This window comes from Cebus imitator, unplaced genomic scaffold (genome assembly GCF_001604975.1).
Source record: "Cebus imitator isolate Cc_AM_T3 unplaced genomic scaffold, Cebus_imitator-1.0 Scaffold20, whole genome shotgun sequence".
Taxonomy (NCBI): Eukaryota; Metazoa; Chordata; class Mammalia; order Primates; family Cebidae; genus Cebus; species Cebus imitator.
Genome location: NW_016107335.1, coordinates 10,184,487 through 10,210,089, shown reverse-complemented (window position 1 = coordinate 10,210,089; position 25,603 = coordinate 10,184,487). Strand labels below are relative to the sequence as shown.

Sequence of the window (25,603 nt, the reverse complement as noted above, 5' to 3'; positions counted from 1 at the left end):
GCAATTCTTCCTCCTCAGCCTCCCAGGTAGCTGGGATTATAGGTGCATGCCACCACACCTGGCTAATTTTTATATTTTTACTAGAGATGGAGTTTCACCATACTCACCATGCTGGTCTCAAACTCTTGGCCTCAAAGTGATCTGCCCGGCTTGGCCTCCCAAAGTGCTGGGATTACAAGTGTGACCCACTGAGCCAGGCCATGAATGTGTCTTCTTCTGCTAGCACAGAATCTGGCGATGGATCACTTTTTGAATTGATTTGTTCACTCATCAAAAGGGTGACATGAATCCTGATGGCTTAGGAGGACTGGGTATAAGAGCTACCCATCCTTGGGGCTCTGCCCAGCAGCCTGGCCCTCTGAGCAGGGGCCAGTATCTGTAGTTATCCAATTCCACAAACCACCAGTCCCCTCCAAGAATGCCCAACTCTGAATGTTCCTGGTATTTACGATGTCTTGGATTTATCCATGCAATTACTGAATTTCAGAGATGTAAGTCTGGGAGAGACAAAGGAATTTTTTACTTTGGCCTCATTCCTTAGATGAGAAAAACAGAGGCTGTGCTGGGGTGTCACCTTCTTTGAGAAACATGCCCCAAAGCTCATCCCATATGCAATGAATCATCTGGTTCCATTAGTGCATTCTAGCACATTGTGCGTGCTTCTGCTGAGCTATGGCTCGTTCAGTATTGCAATTGTTTGTTCACATGGCTGTCTCTTACAGTAAATTATAAGCTCTCTGTAGGCAAGGCTAGGATTCGTTTGTCTTTCTGTCACGAGTGCTCAACAAAATGCCCAGGATGAAGGAAATCCTCAATAAATATGGACTAAACTGAATGGACCCTAAGGAGGTTAAGTGACTGAGTCAGTGCTTTGTCTCTTCTGATTCCCAGGGCCGTGATGTTTTCAGGATACCAGGCTGGGTCGCCTTATCAGATTTCTACAATCCTCATTCTACAGGTCTGAGAAAATACTAGTTGATATATGATCATTAAAAGATTCAGTATTGACTCTTGAAAGCATAAAAGAAAATCTTTGTGTAGGAGAAATCACTTACTTCTGGCAGAAAAAAAATGATCAAGAAGAAAAGTGATGGCATTGATTACATTGATAGGCAGCAAAGGCCACATGAAATGCATACAGGTGTGCCAACAGTTTTTCCTTGCTAAATATCAGCTCTATGGTACCACAGAAGTGAGGGGAGCCGGGTTCCTTTGTTGTGTCCTGAAGGGAGTGGTTACAGTCACTTGCAGGGTTAATAAAGGCTGTTGACATTGAGCTTCCGTTGGTGGTTAACCCTCTGCCTCCTTCAGGTTCCTGTGAGATACCTGACTGGCACCTCTCTTTCTAGATAAAAGCACTTGACGAAGTTAATGAGGTAGTTAGCAAGGGGCTACTAGGTGCTACCAACCTGTTCAAGCTCAGTGATGTTGAACAGGGTGTATACACTCTGGGACACACAGATGAGTTGAGAAAGAACAAAATCCACTGTAAGTGGGTCTTGTACTTGTGTACAATTTAGAACTCAACTATGCACGTGAATAAGACCTGCCCCTGCCTCTGAAATGCTGAAGATGGGCCCAATATAGGAATTCATGGCCATCAGGGTAAGGAAGAGTAAAGGAGGCAGAGGGGAAGATGAGCTCAGACTTCCAGCTGCTGTGTTGCCTGTGTGAGTGAGCCACTGCATTTTTTTCATAGGTCTTGACATTTGAGAAGTGGTTGATATCCTTGGTATCCAATGCTCCCTTCCAAGCCCCACAGGCCAGGCCGCTTTGGGGCCAGGTAATTGCCAGAGGCCACCGAGTCATGGAAAGGAATTCTGTTTGCCTGTCTGCTCAAATGTTGCCAAAGGACATTCTGAAAATTCTCAAATGCCTCAAATGGGACTAAATGACTTGTAGAAACCCCTGCTAACTTAGGGTACACTAGACTTGGAGGTGAGAAAGACCTAGATTCTTTCTATATAGAGGACTCAAGGGTGGATTAGTGAGGTAGTTACCAGGGGGCTAACTGGGGAGAAAAACTCTCTGAAACATTCCTGTCTCTAAGACAGGATCTGCAGTTGCTGGGTAGTTGTGAACAGTACTTTATATAATGTATTAGGGTTTTCCAAAGAAACAGAACCAATAGATGTGGGGTGTGTGTGTGTGTGTGTGTGTGTGTGTGTATTTACATACATATGTAAAGAAATTGGGCCAGGTGTGGTGGCTCATGCCTGTAATCCAAGCACTTTGGAGGCCAAGGCGGGCAGATCACCTGAGGTCAGGAGTTCAAGACCAGCCTGACCAACATGGTGAAACCCAGTCTTAAAAAAAAAAAAAGGAAGAAAGAAATTGATTTTGTGCTGGGTGCGGTGGCTCACACCTATAATCCCAGCACTTTGGGAGGCTGAGGCGGGCAAATTATGAGGTCAGGCATTCAACCAGCCTGGCCAACATGGTGAAATCAGGTCCCTACTAAAAATACAAAATATTAGCTATGCGTAGTGGCAGGCGCCTGTAATCCCAGTTACTCAGGAGGCTGAGGCAGGAGAATCTCTTGAACCTGGGAGGCGGAGGTTGCAATGAGCCAAGATCAAACCACTGAACTCCAGCCTGGGTAACAGAGTGAGACTCCATGTCAAAAATAAATAAAATAAAATAAAAAAGGTTGATTTTTAAAGAATTGGCTTATACAATTGTCGGTGTTGGCAGGTCTGAAATCTACAGGGCAGGCCATCAGGCTGGAAGAGGACGCTCAACTCGGGGTTTCCCTCTTGCCATCTGGAGGCAGAACTTGTTCTTTCTGGGGAAACTCAGTATTTAGTCTTAAACCTTTCAACTGATTGGACAAGGCCTGAGGACAACTCTGCTTTAAGCAGAGTCTGCTGATGGAGATGTTCACCGCATCTAAAAAACACCTTCTCAGTAACAGCTAGGCTGATATTTGACCAAACAGCTGTGTACTAGAGCCTAGCCAGGTTGACACTAAAATGACAGTGACTTACACAGAACAGACCCCACAGAGCTCTCACCCCCCCGACTCCCCTCATCATGTTCTTCCCCTCTGTCCCTCCTGGGATTTCCTCTTCTGTCTCCCTCTCCCGCTCCTCATTCTAATATTTTAGGTTCATTCCCTGAGTTGTGTCACTTCTTTACTTTCCTGATTTTTCTGCCCCTCTATCACACATTTTCTTTCCACCTGCCTCCTTCCCACCCCACTCCTCACTACACTCAGGTTCCCTTGTCGTCCTTTAGAAAACACTGTCATAATCATCCTTCTGTTCTCGCTCAGCAGAAGATCTGGAGCTCAGTGTGCAGAGATTGATGTTCAGTTCCATTCTTTGTCACACTTATTTTATTATTGGACGTGAATGAAAGTGATCACAATAATACAAACCAACTCCCTTGAACTTCTCACCACTCTTCCTTCTCTGTCCTGGAGCTCAGTGTTGTGATGGAAACTCCAAGGACTTGAGTGTGGTTTCATGCTGGGGAGAGTCGCCTCTTCAGGAGTGAATGAACTCCCCAGTCTCCTGGGGAGCCGCAACCCTGAGGCAGACCTTCTGTTGGCTGTTGCCCTGCATGGCCTGCCGTGGGGTGAGAACCAGGGTAGCTGTGCTGTGGGCACATGACACTGCACATAGAGGCAGCCCACCTGCATGAGGCCATGGGGATTCCTGCAGACTTTGTGTGTTCTCCAAAGAATGCAGCTACCAGCTATGCCATTTACTTTTTCTTTTTTCTTTTTCTTTTTTGAGATGGAGGCTCACTCTGTCTCCAGGCTGGAGTGCAGTGGCGCCATCCTGGCTCACTGCAACCTCCGCCTCCTGGGTTCAAACGATTCTCCTGCCTCGCCTCCCGGGTAGCTGGGACTACAGGCACATGCCACCACGCCCAGCTAATTTTTTTTTTTTCAGTAGAGATGGGGTTTCACCATGTTGGCTAGGATGGTCTTGATCTCTTGACCTCACAATCCACCTGCCTCGGCCTCCCGATGTGCTGGGATTACAGGCGTGAGCCACCGTGCCCAGCCTTTCCATTTACTTTTACAAGGGATATTATTTTTAGAGATTCAATTGCTCCTAATCTAACTGTACATTATTAAGAAAACCTAATGCTAAAAGAATAAGGAAAGGCATCTTGAAGGCAGCTCATGTGAGCAGTTGTTTGATTGGAAGAGTCTTTGGGCCTAAGGAGGACATTTTGAGATGAGGAATCTGAGAATAATGAGCTCACAGTCAAAGAGCTAGTTTCGTCAGGGCACAGACTAAAATTATGTCTCCTGATTTTCTCTTTCTCCGCAGTCTCAGTCTTTCTCCAACTTCGAGACAGAACACTGGTGTGCCCTGTAGCCAGCTAAGAATTCCATGGGTAAGTCCCTGATGACAATTACCCTGGGCACAGACATGCATGAAAACTCCCAGTCATCCTTTTGAGAGAGGGACTGTGTCATCTGGCTGCTTTTGAAGGACTCTATTTTCTATCCCCAGAAGGACCAATACTCCTTAGACTATTATCTTCTTAGTGCCAGATTTTAGAGGGCAAGGATATCCAACCATCTTATTAAATCAGAAATAGCCTCACCCAATTTTCTAGCCTAGAATGGAATAGTCATCAGTTAAAAAATACCTTTTAATAAGCTCCACTGTTAGAATCCTGTTTTCCCAGAACAGAGAAGACAGAATTTTTTTTTTCCCTTCCTTCCTGGGCATTTACCCATTGAAAATGTCAGGGCCGTAGAAATTTTCTCCGGAAACTACATTCTCATTTTCTAACCTCTTCCTCTGTTCTTAGACTACCATGCGTAGCTATGAGCATCTGCTTGAGTTGCTAAGCTAATATTTTACCTGCCACCAATGTCCCGTCTCACTCTCCTCACTAACAATAATTCCCAGAAAATCTAATAAAAAAGATTGAAAAACCTCCAGCACATTATTTTTGGTCAAGTTTCTTCATACTGTTGCTTGATTTCACCTAGACTCAAGTCTGTAATAGGCTGGCAAGGTTATTTTTTAATCAAATCTATAAAATTTCTAGCTGTGGAGTCCTGATATTTGTTTCTCCAGGAACCCTAGACTTAATTTTATTTTAAAGGACTACATAGGCCAATTTCTTTAAATATAACTTTTTTCCTATAAACACCAAATTGGGAATCCACCTGCCCTTCCCAGTAAGATCATGAACTCAGTGTGCAGCGATTATGTTCAGTTCTTTTTTTGTTATACTCTTATTTCATTATTGGAAATGAATTAAAGTTATTCTAACAACACAGATCAGCAAAATGGACGATAGTCACAAGGACCTTGCTGACCAAGCACTAGGTGTCAATATTTTATATCGGTTATTTACATTCTATTTTTTTCTTTTTTTTTTTGAAATTGAGTCTCACTTTCTTGCCTAGGCTGGAGTGCAGTGGCATAATCCTGGCTCACTGTAGCCTCCACCTCCTAAGTACAAGAGATTCTAGTCCCTCAGCCTCCTGAGTAGCTGGGACTACAGGCACGTACCACCACACCTGGCTAATTTTTGTATTCTTAGTAGAGACAGGTTTCAACATATTGGCCAGGCTGGTCTCGAACTCTTGGCCTCACGTGATCCTTCCTCCTTGGCCTCCAAAAGTGCTGGTATTACAGGCATGAGCCACCGCACCCTGGTAAAAACATATTCTTCACAGTGATTACCACACAGTTCTAGTCTCTTTTCAACATGTTTGATCCAAGGACACTGTTTTCTATGAATATTCCCTGGAGATCTTTTAGATGGATAAAGTTATGGGAGAGGAAGTTTGTTTAAATCAGTTCCTTTAGTAATGAAAGAATATGATCAAATTGATCTAACCTAACTCTGCCATTTCACAGGTAAGATGGAGTTTCATAGTGTGAATGCATAGAGCTGTATTATATTAACAGACATGTTTAAAACAGGAGAATATTTAGAAAAGGCAATTCAACTGGTGAATGATTGAAAAATCTTGTCATAGAAGTGATTAAAGGAATTCAGCCTGGAAAAAAAAATGTGTGGATATTTTTAAAATATTTGCGTGTGCTCATATTTAAAAAAAAATATCAACTTTGTTTGATGAAGCTGTGTAGTAGTTAGGAAAAGATAATCAAATTTGTCAGGAGACTGTGTGCGGTGGTTCACGAGCCATCACTTTGGGAGACTGAGGCTGGTGGATCGTTTGAGCCCAGAAGCAAGAACAACTTGGACAACACAGGGAAACCCCATCTTTACAGAAAATCCAGAAGTTAGCCAAGCACAGTGGTATGCACCTATATCCCAGCTACCTGGCAGACTGAGGCAGGAGGATTGCTTAAGCCCAGGAGCTAGGAGCTGCAGTGAGCTGTGATCACGCCTTGTACTCCAGCCTGGATGATGGAATGACAAACTCTAACAACAACAACAAAAAAATATTGTAAGGAGACTGAATTCCCTTCACCTCAGAAAGGAGGCTTTTTGAAATTTAAAAGCAGTGAACTTTTTGGTTAGGTAATACTTGCTAGAAGTGTTTAAGAATGGGTTGTTCAAGAGTAGAATCTTAGGGTGGCTAAAGAATTGGGGTCTGAGTCCCTTTAAATGTTACAATTCTATGATTCCAGTAGCTTTACAGTATAGATGGTATTTACTTTGGTCTACACACTAAACAGAAAGATTACAATGGTCATGATGCCCAAGGAGTCAACTCATCAAGTCGCCATGAAGGTAGCTCTGATTTAATTAATCCAATAGCTGATTTGAATAACATGTCTGAAGCTTGGGCTGCAGATAGAACCCAGCTTTTATATCCAATGACTCTGCATGTTAGTTTTGCCTACAGTATATACTCAGAAGTTTTTAAGTGAATATGCACTCTTTAAATAGGGAAAGGGTGGGAGAAATGTCTTCTATTTATCTTGTATCCCTTTCTAGAACCAAGTAATATCCTGGGCACAAAACAGATACCTAACAAGTATTGGTCAATTTATACTTGTTGACCATTGATTATTGATTGATACTTATTTTTGGTTGGAACCTCAAGGACAGTGGCTAAGCACACAGGAGTGTGGCATTAGCACGCCCTAATGAGCTTGTTTATGCACCCGCCTCTTTGGTTTGAATGGGTGCATTTTCCCAGATTAATGGCGATCATACTGTTGTAGCCTCTAGCATCAGAAAGCTTCCTCCCTGCTTTCAGGCACATTGAATTTTCACAGGGATTCTTAGTGTCCGACTTAGGAAAGATGCTCATTGCCATCCAGGAATGAATATGCATAAGAAGGACTTTATCGTCTCCTGAGTCAAGTCTTGTTTATTCAAGTCCATACTTCACATCGGGCTTGTGAGACTGTGGGAGGGGATGCTAAAGGAATGAGACTGCAAATAAGTGTTTTTGGACCTCAGTCCCTAAAAGTAGGGCTTCAGAGAGCAACTTTCTGATGCTGATCACTTCCTAGTGTGGTAACACCTGCATTTTCACAGCAGAGAAAACACAGCAAACTCACATGTGGTTAATGGGATATAATCAGGGCAACCAAGTATAACCCCAGAAACACGATTTTATTTGACCTGTTAATCATTCTCAATTCACCTCTGGCTGTGGACCTCTCTAGTGCTGGGAAGTGAGACCATCCTGGCTGTTCTCTGCATAGCAGTCATTGCACCAAAAGGCAATGATTTTTAATTCTCCCTTAGCACAGTTTAGCACTGGCTGGTAGAAGCAGGCAGACTTTTGCTTAGGGTAACGCTGTGCTTGTCGATGGTGCAGCTGCTGCCCCCCTAAGGAACAGAGCAGGAGAGAGCTTAGCACAGGTCCAGAGCTGTCCTGCAAAAGCTGCATGTAAGAGGGGTGGTGGATTGCCAAGGTCAGTTAAGACGTTTCTCTCTCTCTTAATCTGGGGTTTTACAAAAGAAACATCTAATAATTGTGAGAAACAAAATAGCCTGAATGCACCTCAATAAATCAGTTTTCAAAATATCTTGCCAAGGTATCTTTTATGATGCCTGTCATTACCATTATCACCGCCCTTCTTATTTTTTAAATTCTTTTTAAAATTTTGACCACCATTCTTATTGTTAATATAATGACAAGAATATTAAAGAACTGTTGACAAGCACCGAAGCCACGTTTAACTGGCCTCGTTTTGTTATAATTAAACGGAATCCCTAAAGGGCAATTGAGGAATAGCATATCTCTGGATGATCTTGTCTGTCCCCAAATAGGCATTTTGGGAAATTAATTTACAGAGCGGTCATTTGAGACAAAAATTTCAGGCAGATTACTTGTTGGGCTCGCTACATATTTGGTTTTGCTCCCTGCAGGGTTGACGTTAGGTATATGTAACGTAAAACTCAAGTTGGGGCTTCTTAATGTGGTGAAAATTACAGTGATTTAGCCGTTATGCTACTTTCAATTTGCCAGCCATATTTTATGGGCACACTAGCGGAATACACTCTGTTGGCTGTATGTTAAAACCATATTTTATTAATTAGAGCCCTATAATAAATAAATCACTAGTTTTTATGGCATGTGAGTCCACTCTTGATTCAAAAAGCTTGGCATGTGGCTCTGATTATGCCTCATGGGATGGCTATGGAAGTTCCTCCAACCCCCTTTCTTCACCTGTTTAGGGAGAATTACAGCGGAAACTTTACTTCTGCAGAGAAAAGTTAAGAAGAGGGATTGGTTATTGTAAACAGAGTTATACAAATGGCTACAGCACACTGGACAAATGTGCATGGCATCAGGACCCTGGGAGAATCTTTGGTGCTTGCAGAATTTTGCCCTTTCTTCTTGTTCTTTGTATTTGGGGGAAAATGTCAAACTATAAGCCTCCTCAAATTCTTTGTGGAGCCAAGAAGAATATATGTAAGTAAATATATTTAAATTATTTAAATATATATATGTATATATATATATATATATATATAAAACTTGAAAAATATTTTTATGGAGGTCTGATTGTAGTAATAAGTTATTTTTATAGACTGACTTTCTTTGTCCTGTGTTCAAATGCAAACGGGTGGTCAGCATATAATAGATTCTCTTTGGCAGCTCCAGGGCAGGAGTTCGGATCTGCGACCTTTAGGCTCCCTTGACCTCTGTGTGCCTCGGATTACCTGTCCGCAAACCGCGGTGGGGGATGATCATAGGTTGTGGGAAACGCTTCTTTGTTTGAAGCTTCTGTCAGTGTGCTTGTGGATTTCAAGATGAAAAGATCTATTGTTATTTTGAAGACTGAGGATAGGCTATTTTCCTGACTAGGCGGGGAAAAGCCTTAGGAATCTGAGTCTCCTGCAAGAATACGCAATGGCAAAAGCCTAGGAAGCGTCTCCCCCACCCTTCCCTTGTTTACCAACCAGTGTTTATTTAGCATTGCTAAGTGCAAGTCTCTGCAATGCTGCCATAACCTGGAGAGGCTCCTAGCCTGATTTATGCAGCCTCAAGATGGGAGGGGCAGAAACGTGCCTTGGGTATGTGTGATAAGACTTCATCTGATCTTAAGGCAACCAATGTTTATCAGACATTTTGCTAGGCACTGGAAGTTCAAAAATGACTAAGAGACCTCTATTGAAAGAGTTTAAGATTTGGTAAGGAAGAGAAGAAGAACATCTAAGCCGAATACCAAGCCTGGTGACCTTGGAGACAGGACCAGGAACAAAGCACAATGGTTGCTAAGTCCACAGCCTCAAGGGGGCACTCCAGGGTGCCCTTCCCCATTTCTTTAGTCCACCTACTTGCCCAGTCTCTTAAACTTCTACTTATTTATTTGTTTGTTTGTTTGTTTATTGAGACAGAGTCTCGCTCTGTCACCAGGCTGGAGTGCAGTGGTGCGACCTTGGCTCACTGCAACCTCCGACTCCCTGGTTCAAGCAATTCTCCTGCCTCAGCCTCCCGAGTAGCTGGGGTTATAGATATGTGCCACCTCGCCAGGCTAATTTTTTTCATTTTTAGTAGAGACGGGGTTTCACCATGTTGGGCAGGATGATCTCGATCTCCTGACTTTGTGATCTGCCCTCCTCAGTCTCCCAAAGTGCTGGAATTACAGGTGTGAGCCACCGCACCTGGCCTTAAACCACTATTTTACACTCTCTCCTCTTTCACCCAACATGTTAGCTCTGGTGACCTCAGTTCCTAATTCCTTAAGAAAATAAAAACAATCCAAAGAGAACTTTCCAGTGTCTCCTCCACAGTTACTACTGTCCCACAAGCACCCTCTGACTAGACAAAAGGCTCACCTGTTCCTCTTTCAGACTGAGGTCAATCCCCACTTGTTCACTAGGTCCCATTCCCTCTGATCTGCACAAAAATGTCACTTCAGCACTTCTCTCTTGCGCTGGTACATTTCTCTTCCTTCGAGTGGATGATGCCCATTATTACCAAACTTGCTGAAATGTCTGTTGTCTTAAAAATTCCTTCCATTGACTTCACTCCACTTCCCTGCATTTATTTGTAGCAAAACTCTTTGAAAGCATCTTTTACGATCACTGTCTTCACTTCCTACCATCTCATTTTTTTCTCTTGAACTAATTCTATCAAGACTTGTCTGCACTACTCAACCATAACGTGTTTGGGTATACACCCAAAGGAAATGAAATCAGCATGCCAAAGAGATATCTGTACTGTTATGTTTGTTGCAGCGTTATTCACAGTAGTCAGTATGGAATCAATCTAAGCATCTATCTACAGATAAATGGATAAAGAAAACGTGGTATACTGACACAATGGAATGTTATTCAGCCATAAAAAAGAAGGAAATCTTGTCATTTGCAACAACATGGATGAATCTGGAAGACATTATACTAAGTGAAATAAGGTAGGCACAGAAAGACAGATACCATATGATATCACTCATATGTGGAATCTAAAAAGTAGGTCTCTTAGGCCCAGTGTGGTGGCTCACACATGTAATCCCAGCACTTTGGGAGGCTGAAGTAGGTGGATCAGGAGCTCAGGAGTTTCAGACCAGCCTAGTCAACATGGTGAAACCCCGTGCATACTAAAAATACAAAAATTAGCTGGGCATGGTGGCACGTGCCTATAATCCCAGCTGCTTGGGAGGCTGAGGCAAGAGAACTATGTGAACCAGGACCTGGGAGGCAGAGGTTGCAGTGAGCCAAGGCAGCACCACTGCACTCCAGCCTGGGCTACAGAGTGAAACTCTGTCTCAAAAAAAAAAAAAAAAAAAAAAAAAAAAAAAAAAAAAAAAAAAAAAAAAAAAAAAAAAAAAAAAAAAAAAAAAAAAAAAAAAAGTAGATGTCTTAAAAGTAAAGAGGAAAATGATGGTTTTCAGAAGCATGTTCAGTTAGTGGTGGGGGAATATAGGGAGATGTTGGCCAAAGGATATCTAATTACAGTTAGGTAGAAGGAATAGAATAATGTGTCCAGAATAGGTGAATAACTAGAGAGAGATGGTAGATGAGTGATTGCCTGGGCCTGGGGGCTGGAGACTCGGGGCTGGGAGGATGAGGATGGGTGGGTCAGGGGAGAGGAGTGAGAATGACTGCCAATGGCTATGGATTCTCTTTTTAGTGTGATGGAAATGTTCTAAAATTGATTGTACAACACTGAACATACTAGGAACTAATTTAAGTAGATAAATGATATGACATGTGAATTCTATAACACTAACACTGTTCAAAAATATAAATAAATAGAGACACTGAAAAGAAAAACAAAGCTTTTGCCAAGGTTATTAAGGACCTTCATGCTGCTAAATCGGTGGTCAATTCTTAGTTCTCTTCTGACTTAACAAACCTATGGGCCCATTATTTTCTTGAAACATAGCCCACGTTCAGTTTCTCTTTATTAACCCGACCCTTAAATAGTGGAGTGTCCTGGGTCTCAGTCCTTTGATCTTGCTTTTATGTGTACTTACTTCCTGAATAAGATTCATTCAGTCTTTTGGCTTTAAACATCTGTAGAGCCTGACAGCTTCTCATATTTATATCTCTCGGCTGGACCCCTCTTCTATACCTCAGACTTCATGTCTAACTGCCCAGTCCTTATGTCCACTAGGATGTCTAATAAATATCTCAAATATGCAAAAACAAATGGACTGATTCTCCTTTCTCCCACCTCCTCCCAGTCTTCTTCTCAGTCAATGATACCTTCGTTCTTCATGTCAATCAGACCATTAGGCTTGGAGTCATCCTTTACTCCTTATTTAAAAAAAATAATTAATTAGGTCAGGCACTGTGGCTCATGCCTATAATCCCAGCACTTTGGGAGGCCAAGGTGAGAGGGTCACTTGAGCCTCGGAGTTTGAGACCAGACTGAACAACATAATGAGACCCTAACTCTAAAAAAAATTAAAAAAACAGCTGAGCATGGTGGCACATGCCTGTAGTCCCAGCTGCTCAGGAGGCTGAGATGTGAGGATCCCTTGACCCCAGAAAGTGAAGGTTTCAGTGAGCTGAGATCATACCACTGCACCCAGCCTGAGAGATAGAGCAAAACCTTGTCTCCCCTCCCCTCCCCTCCCCTCCCCTTTCCCCCTCTCCTCCCCTCCCTTCCCTTCCTTTCCCTTTTCTCCCTTTCTCCCTCTTTCTTTCTTTCTTTCTTTCTCTTCTTTCTTTCTTTCTTTATTTCTTTCTTTCTTTCCCTCCTTCCTTCCTTCCTTCCTTCCTTCCTTCCTTCTTTCTTTCTTTCTTTCTTGCTTGCTTGCTTGCTTTCTCTCTCTCTCTCTCTCTCCCTTCCTTCCTTCCTTCCCTTTCTCTCTTTCTTTCTTTCTTCTTTCTTTTCTCCTCTCTCTCTCTCTCTCTCTCTCTCACCTCCCACCTCCCCCCCCCTCCCTTTCCTCTCACCCACCCCTGTTTCTTTCCTAACAGGGTTTCACAATGTCACCTAGGCTGGAGCGCAGTGGGTTGAGTATGTCTCCACACAGCCTCTGATCTTCTGGGTTTAAGCGATCCTCCCACCTTAGCCTCCTGAGTACCTAGAACTACTAGTCACACCCGGCTAATTTTTGTATTTTTCTAGAGGCCTGGTCTCTCTTCGTTGCCCAAACTAGTCTTTAATTCTTAGCCTCAAGCAATCCTCCTGCCTGGGCCTCCCAAAGTACTAGGGTTATAGGCATGAGCCACATTGTCCAGCTCCAATTTCTTTATAGGAAGAAAAACTTTCACTAGAAAAAAAAATAATAAGAAGAAGAAGAAGAAAAAGAAAAAAGCAAACATGATTTAGAGATAATAGTTATGTTTTTCTCAGCTTGGTAAAACTGAAATTTGTATCAACACATTTGAACTTAACTGTGGTTTGTTGGTAGTAAAATGATGACTAGTGTGGTGGATTTGAAATATTGCCACCAGTTTAACATGTTTTTCTTGTTCTAATTTTTCTTGAAATCAGTGCGAGACCACCTTCCACTTTAACCTGGCTTAGTCAAAGACCACCTCTCAGTTTTCCTTTTTTTTTTTTTAACTTTCCTCTTCTATCTTCTTGGTTTTGACAGTTTTCCCCTGCCTCAAAGAGGACTTCTCTTCAGTGGTTAAAGTGTTAGGTAGGTGGTGAATGTGTTCTTATGGCTCTTAACTGTCTTTTCTTTCTTTGGATTAACTTGGCTTTAAAATTTTCATTTTAGCTTGGCTTAGAAAACTGGCCTTTCAATATCACATATTGTTTTCATTGTCTTCTGTCTGTTTTCTTTTTATTCAGACAAAATATCTCATTCATAGAGGAAATATTTAAAGTGAGATGATGTTTTTCCCAACCCCTTCCTTTTCTTATGCTTCCACCCTTCCTACATACGCCTGAAATATTGGAAACAAAATGCAGTTTCGGAACTGTGATGTGCCTTTCGCTATGGCTAAATAAGGGAAAACCTACCTGATTGTTTCCTGCTGAGAAGGCTGCAGGGTTTCAGAGGAGGCATTGACTCTCAGGAAAATATTTCTCTTGAAAATATTCCACAAATATCCAGGAAGCACTCAAGCCCCAGCCAGCCTACATAGCACCGTGGCCAAGTGCTGGGCTCCGAAGCCAGGAGGGTAGGTTTGAAGCCTGGCTCTGTGACTCACCAGCAGTGTCACCTCAGGCATGCTACGTGCCCTCGCTGTGCCTCAGCTTTCTAAACTGTAAAATGGCAATGGTGGTACCGACTAAATACCATTGCTGTGAAGTTTGAGTTAACACATGCGATGGGCCTATGCCAGACATGCCTTGTAGGGAGCTTTCGCAGCTGTCATCCCACTGTGTTTCAGCCCCAACATTGCACTTGTGAAGCTCCATGGCTTGGCTACTTGTTTCCAGATCCAAATATCATTTCTCCTCTTTTTTTGTTCTTTCTTTCTTCTTTTTCTTTTCTTTTTTTTTTTTTTTTTAGGTAGGGTCTCGCTCTGTAGCCCAGACTCGAGTGCAGTGGCACAAAATAGCTCACTGTGTCTCAAATTCCTAGGCTCAGCCTCCCACTTCAGTCTCTCGAAGCCAGGAACTCCTGACCTCAAGCAATCCTCCTGCCTTGGCCTCCCAAAGCACTGGGATTCCAGGCATGAACCACTGTGCCTGGCTATTTCTCCTCTTTTCCTTCCTGCTCTTATTAATCTCTGAGTCGGAATCCCCCTTTCCTTTTGGTGAATGCTTTTCTCTCTTTTCACTCTCTTAATGTGCTGTCTTGCTTCTCCGCTTCCTAATCCCTGAGAATGGTAGTCTGGGCTAACATCGATTGTTAGTTCTAGTTCTCTCTGCACATCACGTTCTGCCTGTTGGACCAGACTTTTTTCCAGCACCTGGTGCTGGCTCTGCTTCACCAAGACTGTTCCACCCCAGGTGACGTGTCCAGCTCTGAGTGGTGGCCTCCCCTGGGCCACCCTGCCATGTGGTATGGAATGGAGCCACGTTTGGTGGTATCTGAGACACAAGGTTACCTGTTCCCTCTCCTGCCACTTCTTTCCATACAAAATTTTTTATTCCTTATCTGAATCTTTGGTTAATCATCTGGCAATTTCCTTTCCATAGCACTTATTCTTGTATTAGTTATTTGACAATCCTTTCTGAGTAGTTACAAATTTCATGAGGGCACAGACTTTGTCTTAAATTCAATGTTTCTCTAAATATCTCAAATATTGTGGATACCAGAAATTATATAACATATTGAAACCTTCCTTTCTGAGAATATTCGACTTTGTGGGTCAGCATAATATCCTGCTGATTTTGTAATCAATCTGGAGCCCAAATATTCACTGTCAACTTTCAACATGACCCTGAGAATCTGCCCATTGAATTTTGGTACATATCAAAACTAGGGTTGTAATAATTCTCTACTGAAACTGTCACACTTTGAACTCCTCAATTTAAAACTAAGCCAAAGATGGAAAAGAAAAATAGAGGAGTGAAGCAGCGATGGTTCAAGTGTTGGGAAATTGGATTATTAAATAAAAGTGAAAGGAATTGGGAGTGTTTACATGAAAAGACTATTGAGAAGTAATTTAGCTCCACTGAACTCAAAAGGTGTTCCAATATAGAGAACTTTGGATAAAAGCCACCATATTTATTGAAGACAAGTAGAGAAGTTTGCTTAAATTACAGGAGGAATTAAAGTTAATTATGAAGCCAAATATTAGCAGGAAGTGATGATAATAACTTGCACGTGTTGCTGGCAGACTGGAAACAGCTTAGCTTCTGCACATCCGCAATATAGAAGCCCAACTCTCTGAAATAGTTTAAGAGCAGTATTCCTCAAGGCAGCGGAAGAGAAAAGATGCATTTTGGACGTCCCTTTCAATCCCTTTTTCTCTGATTTTGTTATAGCTTCTCATAATTTATTCAAAACTTGCAGATCAAAAAATACTCGAGACCTGTATCTATAAAAAGACACTTTAGTCCTATACATCTGGACTGACTCTTAGAGGCCTGGAAGATTCTTAACAGTGCTCTCACTTCTGAAGGAACTGCTCAGCCACCAAAGGGGTACACGTTGTTGGGTTTTATGCCTTAATACCTTACTGATAACACTTACCTTACTGAGAATATTTATTCTAAGGAAGAATTTCCACAGTAATTTTAAAATAATTACTTCCTCTACTCCTAGACCTCTCCCCCTTTAAACCAACCAACCAACCAACCAAAAACGTATCCAGACTTTTGACGATTAGTGCAATAAATACAGAATCACAAAATAAGTTGTTTAGATGAAAGTGATTACAAAGTACCAAAACAAAGTACTGAGTAAGTCTAATTCAAAGGCTGAATTTGATATATTCTCTGTTTTGGCTGTGGCTGATTTTCTTAGCTCTCTTCTTAGAATGTTACATTATTTTACACGTGGGCTGTTGGGTTAACGTTATGACATAAGCTATGTTTGAGACCTGTTACTTGTCACTAATTAATTAGCTTAGGTTTCAACTCTAAGGAAGAGATGAGTGGCGATGAATAGCTTTTTGTTTGTGTTGGTTCATTCCAAGGCTTAGTCAGTGTTTCAGCTCCTTGAAGGTAGAAGCTGATGACATAATTATTTGTATTCTCCACACTAATGAGGACAAAATGTTTCTTAATGGACACTCAGGTAGCAAAGCTCAAAATGGGAATGCCTCTAATAATATATAGGCTGCATTTTAACGTTTCTCTGTGATACCTGAGAGTTTTGATTATAGAGGTGGGAAAAATACAGATGTCATAGGGGTTCTTAGAGAGGGGCATCATGTGAAAAGAAAAGTGAGGACATTGTAATTTAACCTAGGCTAAATCAGGCCAATTATGCCAGAAGACATGGAATGTATTTCTGGAAAGCTAATGACAAAGAAATGCTTAAAAGTCAAGAAAGCAGATGGTAAAATGAGCAGAGTTGAGAAGGCTCTTCCGGAGGGAGTGCTGGATGTTCCCCTCTGGGATACCAAGACAGACCACACACATTCTGCATGGAACAACTTTTGGGATGAGGCCAACTGGAGCCAGTCAGGTGCCAGGGTGTACTCATGAGTAGGAAGCAAAGACACTGTGAGATCTTCTTTCAGAGTGTCTTTCTCCCCTGGACTCCCTAGCAAAAAACACATCAATCACCTTGGAAGCTAGGTTTGTGCCAGGCACAGGGGCTTTTGCCTGCAGTCCTGGCATTCTGGGAGGCCGAGGTGGGAGGATTGTTTGAGTCCAGGAGTTTGAGACTGGCTTGGACAACATGGCAAAACCCTGTCTCTACAGAAAAATATAAAAATTAACTGGGAGTGGTGGTGAGCACCTGTAATCCCAGCTACTCGTGAGGCTGAGGCAGGAGAATCATTTGAACCTGAGAGATGGAGGTTGCAGTAAGCCGCAATTACACCACTGCATTCCAGCCTGGAAGGGCGAGACTCCATCTCAAAAAGATATAAAATAAAATAAAATAAAATAAAATAAATGAGCTGGATGTGGTGGCATGCACCTGTAATCGCAGCTTGGGAGGCTGAGGTGGGAGGACTGTTTGAGCTCAGAATGTTGAGACTGTAGTGAGCTGTGATTGTGCCACAGCACTCCAGCTTGGGTGACAGGGCAGCACTCCAGCTTGGGTGACAGAGCAAGACACTCTCTAAAAAAAAAAAAAAAAAGTTAGGCTTATAACTACTATTGTACTGAAAATTCCTCAGATCTACTCCTGGTGTGTATCTGCTATTGCCAGAAATGCCTTCAATGGAGCTTAAATCTTTGAATTCCATGGTCAGAAATTAAAGGCAGATGTCTGGTCGAGGGAGTTCTTTGACACCATTGATGATGAAATGTCATGAATGAATGAATGGCATGAAATGATCCATGTCTTTTTCCCATTTTTGTTGCATTAGTAGTTAATACAATGTGTAAGAAGAAGAAAACATGGCCATGACTGTGAGGCTGGAAAGGCCAGGTAACAGCTTAACATCTTTCTCTGCAGTTGGTTCACCTACTTTTCACCTGGAAGCTTTGCGTGGAAGCACATTGCTGGCCAGCTGCAGGTATCTAAAGATCTTAGTAAGAGCATTTACCATTGAGCTGGCATTCAGTCTCTCCTGCAATTTGTGATGTTTCGTTTTGTGTGGCCAACTCCATTGCAGAGGTATTTCAATTCCGGAGGATTTACTCATTAGGGCGTTGTAGATTCACTAACATCTGTGGGCTCCCTCATATATGTATGTTTCTAAACTAGATACAAGGGTGTTTCTGGGTCTTGTGCCCAGGCTGGTCTCAAACTCCTGGGCTCAAGTGACTGTCCTGCCTTGGCTTCCAAAAGTGTTGGGATTACAGGCAAGAGCTACCGTGCCCAGCCGTCCTTATCTTAATGGCTTCCAGGTTTTTCTCCTACACAGCATGAGACAGTGTGGAACAGAGCTATGTGACTTGGACAAGGAAACACAGCTATTTAAAATCAGGCTGGGACTCAGGTCCAGGTCCTTGAATTACCCCATACTCCTAATTGCCTGGCATCTTTATTTATTTATTTATTTTTTTGACACAGAGTCTTGCTCTGTCACCAGGCTGGAGTGCAGTGCCCTGATCTCAGCTCACTGCAACCTCTGCTCCCCAGGTTTAAGCAATTCTCCTGTCTCAGCCTCCCAAGTAGCTGGGATTACAGGTACGTGCTGCCCAGTGGGAGCTTTGAAAATGTACATGTCAAGGCCCTGCCCAAGAAGAATGAAGTCCGAAGATCTGGGAATGAGGCTCAGAGGCAGAGGAAACAAAAACCAGGTTGTTTGATCTTGTTAATCTGGAGATGGAGTCAATAATCTGAATAGTTTCGAATGGCCCTAAATGTTTTGGGGCACTTAGAGCCCTGCTATGAGCTCATTCATTGTTGCGCAATCGGCAATGGGCACGTCCCCACCAGTCATTTTCCTTGCGCTCCATCACATCCAGACACAAATGAAACACTGGCATCTGGAATACTTAAGCATCTTTTCTGCTGGGCAAAATTCCTGAAAGAACGAATTCTTTTGCTATTGGTCAACTGCTGAAAACCATGCCTGGCCTGAATTTCTTTCTGACTATCTCAGATATGCTCCTTCCAGCAAGGAACCAACAAAATATGAATGTTGTCATGTCTAGATGCTACAGAGAATATCACAGCCTGCTCCAAGCTTGTATAGAGAAACTCAGTGATCGTTCCAGGTAAGTCAAATATATTAGGGGACATTCCCTAGGAGTCCTCTACGTAGGCCTTGGCTCTCAAATTGGCAATCTCGTTGGGAAAGTCTGACACATAAAGTATGAGGATTCATTCCTAGAGTGATAACAGTCATAAAACACTAGGTAATGGAAAAAGCACAGTAAATGAAGAAAAAAAAAAAAAACCAAACTTCTGTTGAGATAAGCTTGATGATTTGAAATTAATTCATCCTCCTGCCGTTTAGCATTTCATGTTGACTAAAGTGTGGAATACATAAAAAATGACGTCAGGGCACAGTGGCTCACACCTGTAATCCCAGCACTTTGGTAGGCCTAGGTGGGTGGATTACCTGAGGTCAAGAGTTCGAGACCAGCCTGACCAACATGGTAAAACCCCATCTCTATTAAAAATACACGCACACACACAAATTAGCCAGGCATAGTGGTGTGCGCCTGTAATCCCAGCTACTTGGGAGGCTGAGGCAGGAGAATGTCTTGAACCAGAGCAGTGGAGATTGCTGCGAACTGAGATCATGCCATTGCACTCCAGCCTGGGCGACAAGAGCAAAACCTCGTCTTAAAAAAAGAAAGTGAAAAACCACATGTACCTTCTTCACCCAGAGATAATATTAGTTAACAATTCGGTTTATTGCCTTTTAACTCTTTCCTTCCCTCCATGGTTTTGAAATATTGTATTTTGCATAAAAATATGAATTATGGATCAAATCAATTAATCATCAGACCAGTCAGATTAATTCATGCTTTATCAAACCCATCACCTCTTTTTTCTTTTTCTTTTTTTACTGACCCATCACCTTTGGACCATGTAAGAACATCTTTGGGAAGCCAAGACCCTCTTCCCCTGGGGTCAGATGTAAAGGCCCACAGATATGCCAGCAGTCTCTCCGCATCAATAGCCTCCTGGGGGAACTACTGAATAGCAGCTAATGGTCTTCTGTAGAACATAAGTTGCAACAATGAAGAACCAGTATTTGTGGAGTGCTTGCAACGTGTCAATCTGTTGAATCCTCACAAAAGCGAAATGAGATGAGTAACACATCTTCCACCTGAAGTAAGTGGGTTCAGAGAGTTTTCAAACTTTATGCAGACACACAGCCATTAGTAGCAGATCTAAGATCGGAATGTAGGTCATCTGACTCCAGAGTCTACACCCACTAAACACTATATACAACTTCTCCTTGGGACACTTCAAACTCTGCCTTCTGAAGGGGGGCATTTCAAAGGAGCTCCTGCAAACATCTCTGCTTCCTGTTGGGGAGGTCCTAAGACACACCTGTTTTCCAATACAGTACCACCACAGTATTTGTATCTGGTGCCAGAAAGCTCATTCGATTTAGTCTGCTTATTTGATTTTCATAAAATCCAAAATTTGTCCACAGATAAACTTTAGTGCACTTATTACATTCCAATAAAAACCCCAGGGACCGGGCGCGGTGGCTCAAGCCTGTAATCCCAGCACTTTGGGAGGCCGAGGCTGGTGGATCGCGAGGTCAAGAGATCGAGACCATCCTGGTCAACATGGTGAAACCCCGTCTCTACCAAAAACACAAAAAATTAGCTGAGCATGGTGGTGCGTGCCTGTAATCCCAGCTACTCAGGAGGCTGGGGCAGGAGAATTGCCTGAACCCAGGAGGTGGAGGTTGCGGTGAGCCGAGATCGCGCCATTGCACTCCAGCCTGGGTAACAAGAGTGAAACTCTGTCTCAAAAAAAAAAAAAACAAAAAACCAATCCTTTCACTTTCAACCTTTTCAACTATTTTCACTGGTTTACTCCCAACGATAGTCTCCTCCCTTGACTGGAAAACTTCAGGTCTCTTTACTTGTCACTAGAGGGAGGGCACTAGGTGTGTGATGTGAGCCTGGCCTTGGAGAAGAAAGTCCCTGACATGTTAGTTTTTCTTGTATGAACTTGTCCATGCTTCTGAGAAATAAAAATCAAATTTTCCCGTAGCCTTTTCTAATGCCTGACCCACCTCAGGGACTGCTTTCTATTCCAGCATCTCCTTTTCATTTTACCATAGTTCCATTTTTTTTTTCTTTTTTCATATATGTTCCAATTCCTGTACATGTAAAAGCACATAATTATATCTCTGATTCATTCCACAGTTATTGAGTGCTGTTCCAGGCAATGGAAATGCAGATAAATGACCCAGTTCTCATCCTAAAGGACATTCCTGCCCAGTGGGAAAGAGAGAGTGAGGCAAGGAGGGAAATTCTATGCAGGATAATAGGGGCTCCGACGGAACCAAGTATGGTGTAAAGGGAGCTGAGAGGATGCTCTCAGTTGTGGGAGGTGCCAGGAAAGCTGCTTGTTCTCAGTGAAATAAATCACCACATGCATTTTATTCATAGCATGACTTTTACTTCTATTCTTCAAATTTCTTTTCCTCCCAAGCTTCGTAACCTCAATGACAATAGCATACATGCAAGAAAAAGGCAGAAGGGATTAGAAACTGTGCTCCGGAAAAGCAATTCAATGGTTCTTTTGAAAATAATGAAAAGAAATAGATCCCCAAAATCAGCAGAACACATTTTATTAATAGGAACAGCCATATACAACCCTGGGTGATTCAATATCAAAAATAAACAAAAATCCTACAAAGATCTGACATCACAGGGAGATAACAATTGGTCCCGGCCTGCACGCCCTGACAGATCCAAATTGAAAATGGAAACACAACCACGCGACCCTTGCAGGAGGGATCTGGGACCCTTCTCACAAGACACAGGACCACAGTGCCATTTCACATTGCCACGTGTCACGTGGTGTGTAGTGCTTTTTTTTGCCAGGGGAGCCTTTTTGCTTTCTGCAGAAACCCCATGGAAACTGCCACTCGAAATTTTTCATTCTGAGAGGAGCCATCCAGAATGATTTCATGTATCATCAGCGACCTGTAAAATTAATTCCAAACCACGGATACTTTCTGTGTCCCCTATAAATGTTCAAAGTACAAAACACTCATGTCGTGTGCTTCATGATACTGTGTATGCTTAGTGGGTCTGAGTGTCTTTCACTGAGATTGCAGGTCCACTCAAGCGAGGCAAACTCTACTTTCCTTTGATTTTTAATCTTTATTCACCATATTTTTGGGAAGCCCCATGTTCCAGAGTCCCATGGTTCTGGAGCATGACTCTCTTCTGATTCTTGTTCCTCGGAATTTCCCTGGAATAAACAGCTTTTGAAGTTGACAAGAGTCCCATAATCTGGGTCAGCAGAACTGAAAACACGTAGGTGGTTCCAGTGGAAATGGGTGTCAACACCAGTTGGTTCCATGGGTGTTCTTGGTTCTGTCCCAAATGTAAAATGCAGTTTATAATTTGCTTGATAGGGTTAGTCATCTACACATTAACTTCAACCTGGGTAAACCCTTGCCCTGATCTTTGAGAGAATTCGCCTTGAGACAGTGGCTTTTATAGTTACCTTATCAGGCAGGTAAGCATAGACAGGACGTGGGGGCACAGAGGGGAGTGTGGAGGTCCGTCTAGGGAAAATGAAGAAATAAGGAAAGAAATGATTATGGGAGTGGCTGGGAATGCAAGATTTGAAGAGTATCGTAACATCCACGGGTGATATGTCTTGAAAAAAAGAAAGCTTCCTTTAGAAGTGGCAGAAAATGAAGAATCCGGGGAGGTTTATACACAGGAAAGTGACAAGGCGAAAAGTAGACCTAAGCAAGTGTAGTGTTTCAGTGAGGCATAAAGGACACTAAATATGGGACATGAGGAAGAACATGGATGATAAGATTCAATAATTCACATTTGGAAAAGAAAGAGGGTTGAGTGTGGTGTGGATTGTAGAGATGGAAAGGCAAGAACGGACATTAGCCCTGTAAGATGAAGAACTTCCATCGTTCATTTTCTGACTTGACCAAGAAAACGAGAAAAGCCACACCAAGAGACATGGAGCTTTGAGTCTTGGCAGAAAAAGAAAACTGGGGTGTCACTTCTAGGGCTAGTGAAATTATAAGGTGGAGGTGATCTAGTAGGAGTAGAAGACACTCTTGGCTTTGGACAGGCTGAGTATTAGGAAGTGACGGGATATTAGAAGATAAATATCACCAGGCTGTTCTACAGTCTCAAGCCATCAGCAAAGAGGAGAAAAAGAAGGCTTCAAAGCCATGAAAAAGAATGAGAGCATGTCTTTTGTGGGAATGTGGATGGAGCTGGAGGTCATTATCCTTAGTAAACTAATGCAGAAGCAGAAATCCAAATACCGTATGTTCTCATTTATAAGTGGGAGCAAAACGACGAGAACTCAAGAACACAAAGAAGGGAACCACAGATAGTGGGGTCTACTTTAAGGTGGGGGGTGGGAGGAGGGAGGGGAGCAGAAAATATAACTTTTGGGTACTGGGTTTAATACCTGGGGGATGAAATAATATATACCATGAACCCCAGTGACACAAGTTTACCTACATAACAGATCTTCACATATACCCTAGAACCTAAAATAAAAGTTTTTTATTTTCTATTTTAAAAAATAAGGCTGCAAAATAAGGAGAATCCAAAAATCCCATCTCCCCTCTCTCCTGGCCCAAACAAAAGTTCAGCGAAATGTTTTCGCAGGCTTGTTCTGAACCTAAAAGTTCTGAAAAACAAAGAACGTACCCTTACCAACGTTTCGCCGTAAATGTCCGGCCTGGTCTAAGAAGGATTATTTATCTAATTGGTTCAAAAACACTTTTTGACTCAGGACTCAAAAGATGGACTCTCTGCCCCCTTCCTGACCCTGGGGCCAGCATTAGCCCTTTGCTTTTGGGTTTTCACGTTACTGAGGGCCGGACTCTAACTGACCAACACTTCTGTAATAAACAACTGCAGGACTACGATGACAACATGAAATTGGTGTCAGCAAGAGTTAACACTGCTTGCCTATTAAAGTGACATCAGGAGCTTTAAAGTATTGCTGTTCTCAGACCGATGGAGTCAGTATCTCTGCAGGGTACCATTGGATGTTGATGTTTTTGTAAAATCTCTCAGGTGATGCAGGGTTGAAACCACCAGAAAAATGGAAACAGTGATTCTGAACCTTAGCTGTACATTGGATTCACTTTGAGAGCTTTAAAAATATGTAGATACCTAAGTCTCACCCCACAGACAGTCTATTAAGCAGCCAAGGTTGAGAACATTGATCTAGTCTTGGTTGTCTCAAGAAACACTTTGCAACTTCGCTGTCTCAAACATGTGAAACACTTGTCTTAAAGGGCGGAACCAGCACATCTATGGGAGAACGCACTGGGTATTTTGGCTATAGGCATAACAAACTCAATTGTCAGCCAGGTTTTCATCACAGGATCTTGCAGGTCATAATGAGGTAAGAGGCAGAAAAACACCGCTAGGATTTCCACATCCCAGGCTGAGTGTGTATTGCTGGCAGGTAGAAGGATAGTGTTTTAACTTGTAAAATTGAACCAATTTTGAACTCAAATCATGAAGACAATAAATGTCATTTACTGGTGCTTGTTTGGGGAAAAACTCCTTTTAAACTCTGTGACAAAGTGAAATGTACACATCTACAAATCATAGTCAGCAACGCCAGTTTGCTGCATGAAAATCGGGGATTTTACAGGAGTTATCCCCCAAGACAACAGAAAAAGGATTAGGAGTGGCACTATCTCACCCATTCATTTTTTCTAGTTTATACAGATACATCATTTCACAACCTCCTCCATCTACACATGTTTTAGATTTATTCTGAACATCTTTAAAAAGCAATACAGATGCCTGGTTTGCCCCTTCACTTGTAAAGATGCTAATTCTCCTTTTTAGTTGTTCAAGTCTCAGCTTGTCTGTGAAGTCTCCCTGCCTCTGTTCTACACAGATTCTTCCCTCTTTTGAGTTCCTGCAGTTCTTGTCTTGTTTCGTTCACTTGTCGCATACTGTGATACGCTCTGTTCTGGATTTTCTTCTCAACTAAGATTGGAAGCTCCTTCAGAGCAGAGATAAAGCATGGCAAATTTTATGTCCTTATGCAGCAAAATAACTTCCATATAGTAGATGCTCAGTTAATTGATGTTGGTTGGTGGTGGATTACCTGATGGTTGCACCCCGTGATTTGGGGCTGGTTCCTTAACCTTTCTAAAATAAGCGCATTCTCTGTAATACGGAGATATTTATCTTGTTGTGCCATGGGTGAGGATTTGGAATCATGGTATATTAATTTTTTTAGCATATCCTGGTCCACAGGAAGCTTCTGATAAGTGACTGCTGGTTGTTAAATAAGCCAGAAGCATTACTTTAGGGGAGTGGTGAAGAGAGGCCTCCATGGTAGTTTCGCCTGAGAAGAGGCCAGAAGAAAGATGCGGCAAGGCATGGTGGCTCATACCTGTAATCCCAGCCATTTAGGAGGCTGACGTGGGCAGATCATTTGAGGTCAGGAGGTCAAGACCAGCCTGGCCAACATGGTGAAACCCAGCCTCTACTGAAAATACAAAAATGATGTGGTGGGTGCCTGCAATCCCAGCTACTCAGGAGGCTGAGGCATGAGAATCACTTGAACTTGGGAGGTGGAGTTTGCAGGGAGCTGAGATTGTGCTACAGTACTCCAGCCTAGGTGACAGAGCCAGACTCTGTCTCCAA

At 42.5% G+C, this 25,603-nt stretch overlaps 1 protein-coding gene across 1 annotated transcript in view; it reads right to left on the bottom strand.

Moving 5' to 3' along the window:
- Nucleotides 1–7,659: 7,659 nt before the first annotated feature.
- LOC108296661 (60S ribosomal protein L8-like) overlaps nt 7,660–25,603 on the bottom strand; it is a 54,401-nt gene continuing 36,457 nt past the window's right edge. Inside the window, exon 4 of the mRNA XM_037735273.1 lies at nt 7,660–7,737. Coding sequence (XP_037591201.1) covers nt 7,660–7,737 — 78 coding nt within the window. The remainder of the gene's footprint in view (nt 7,738–25,603) is intronic.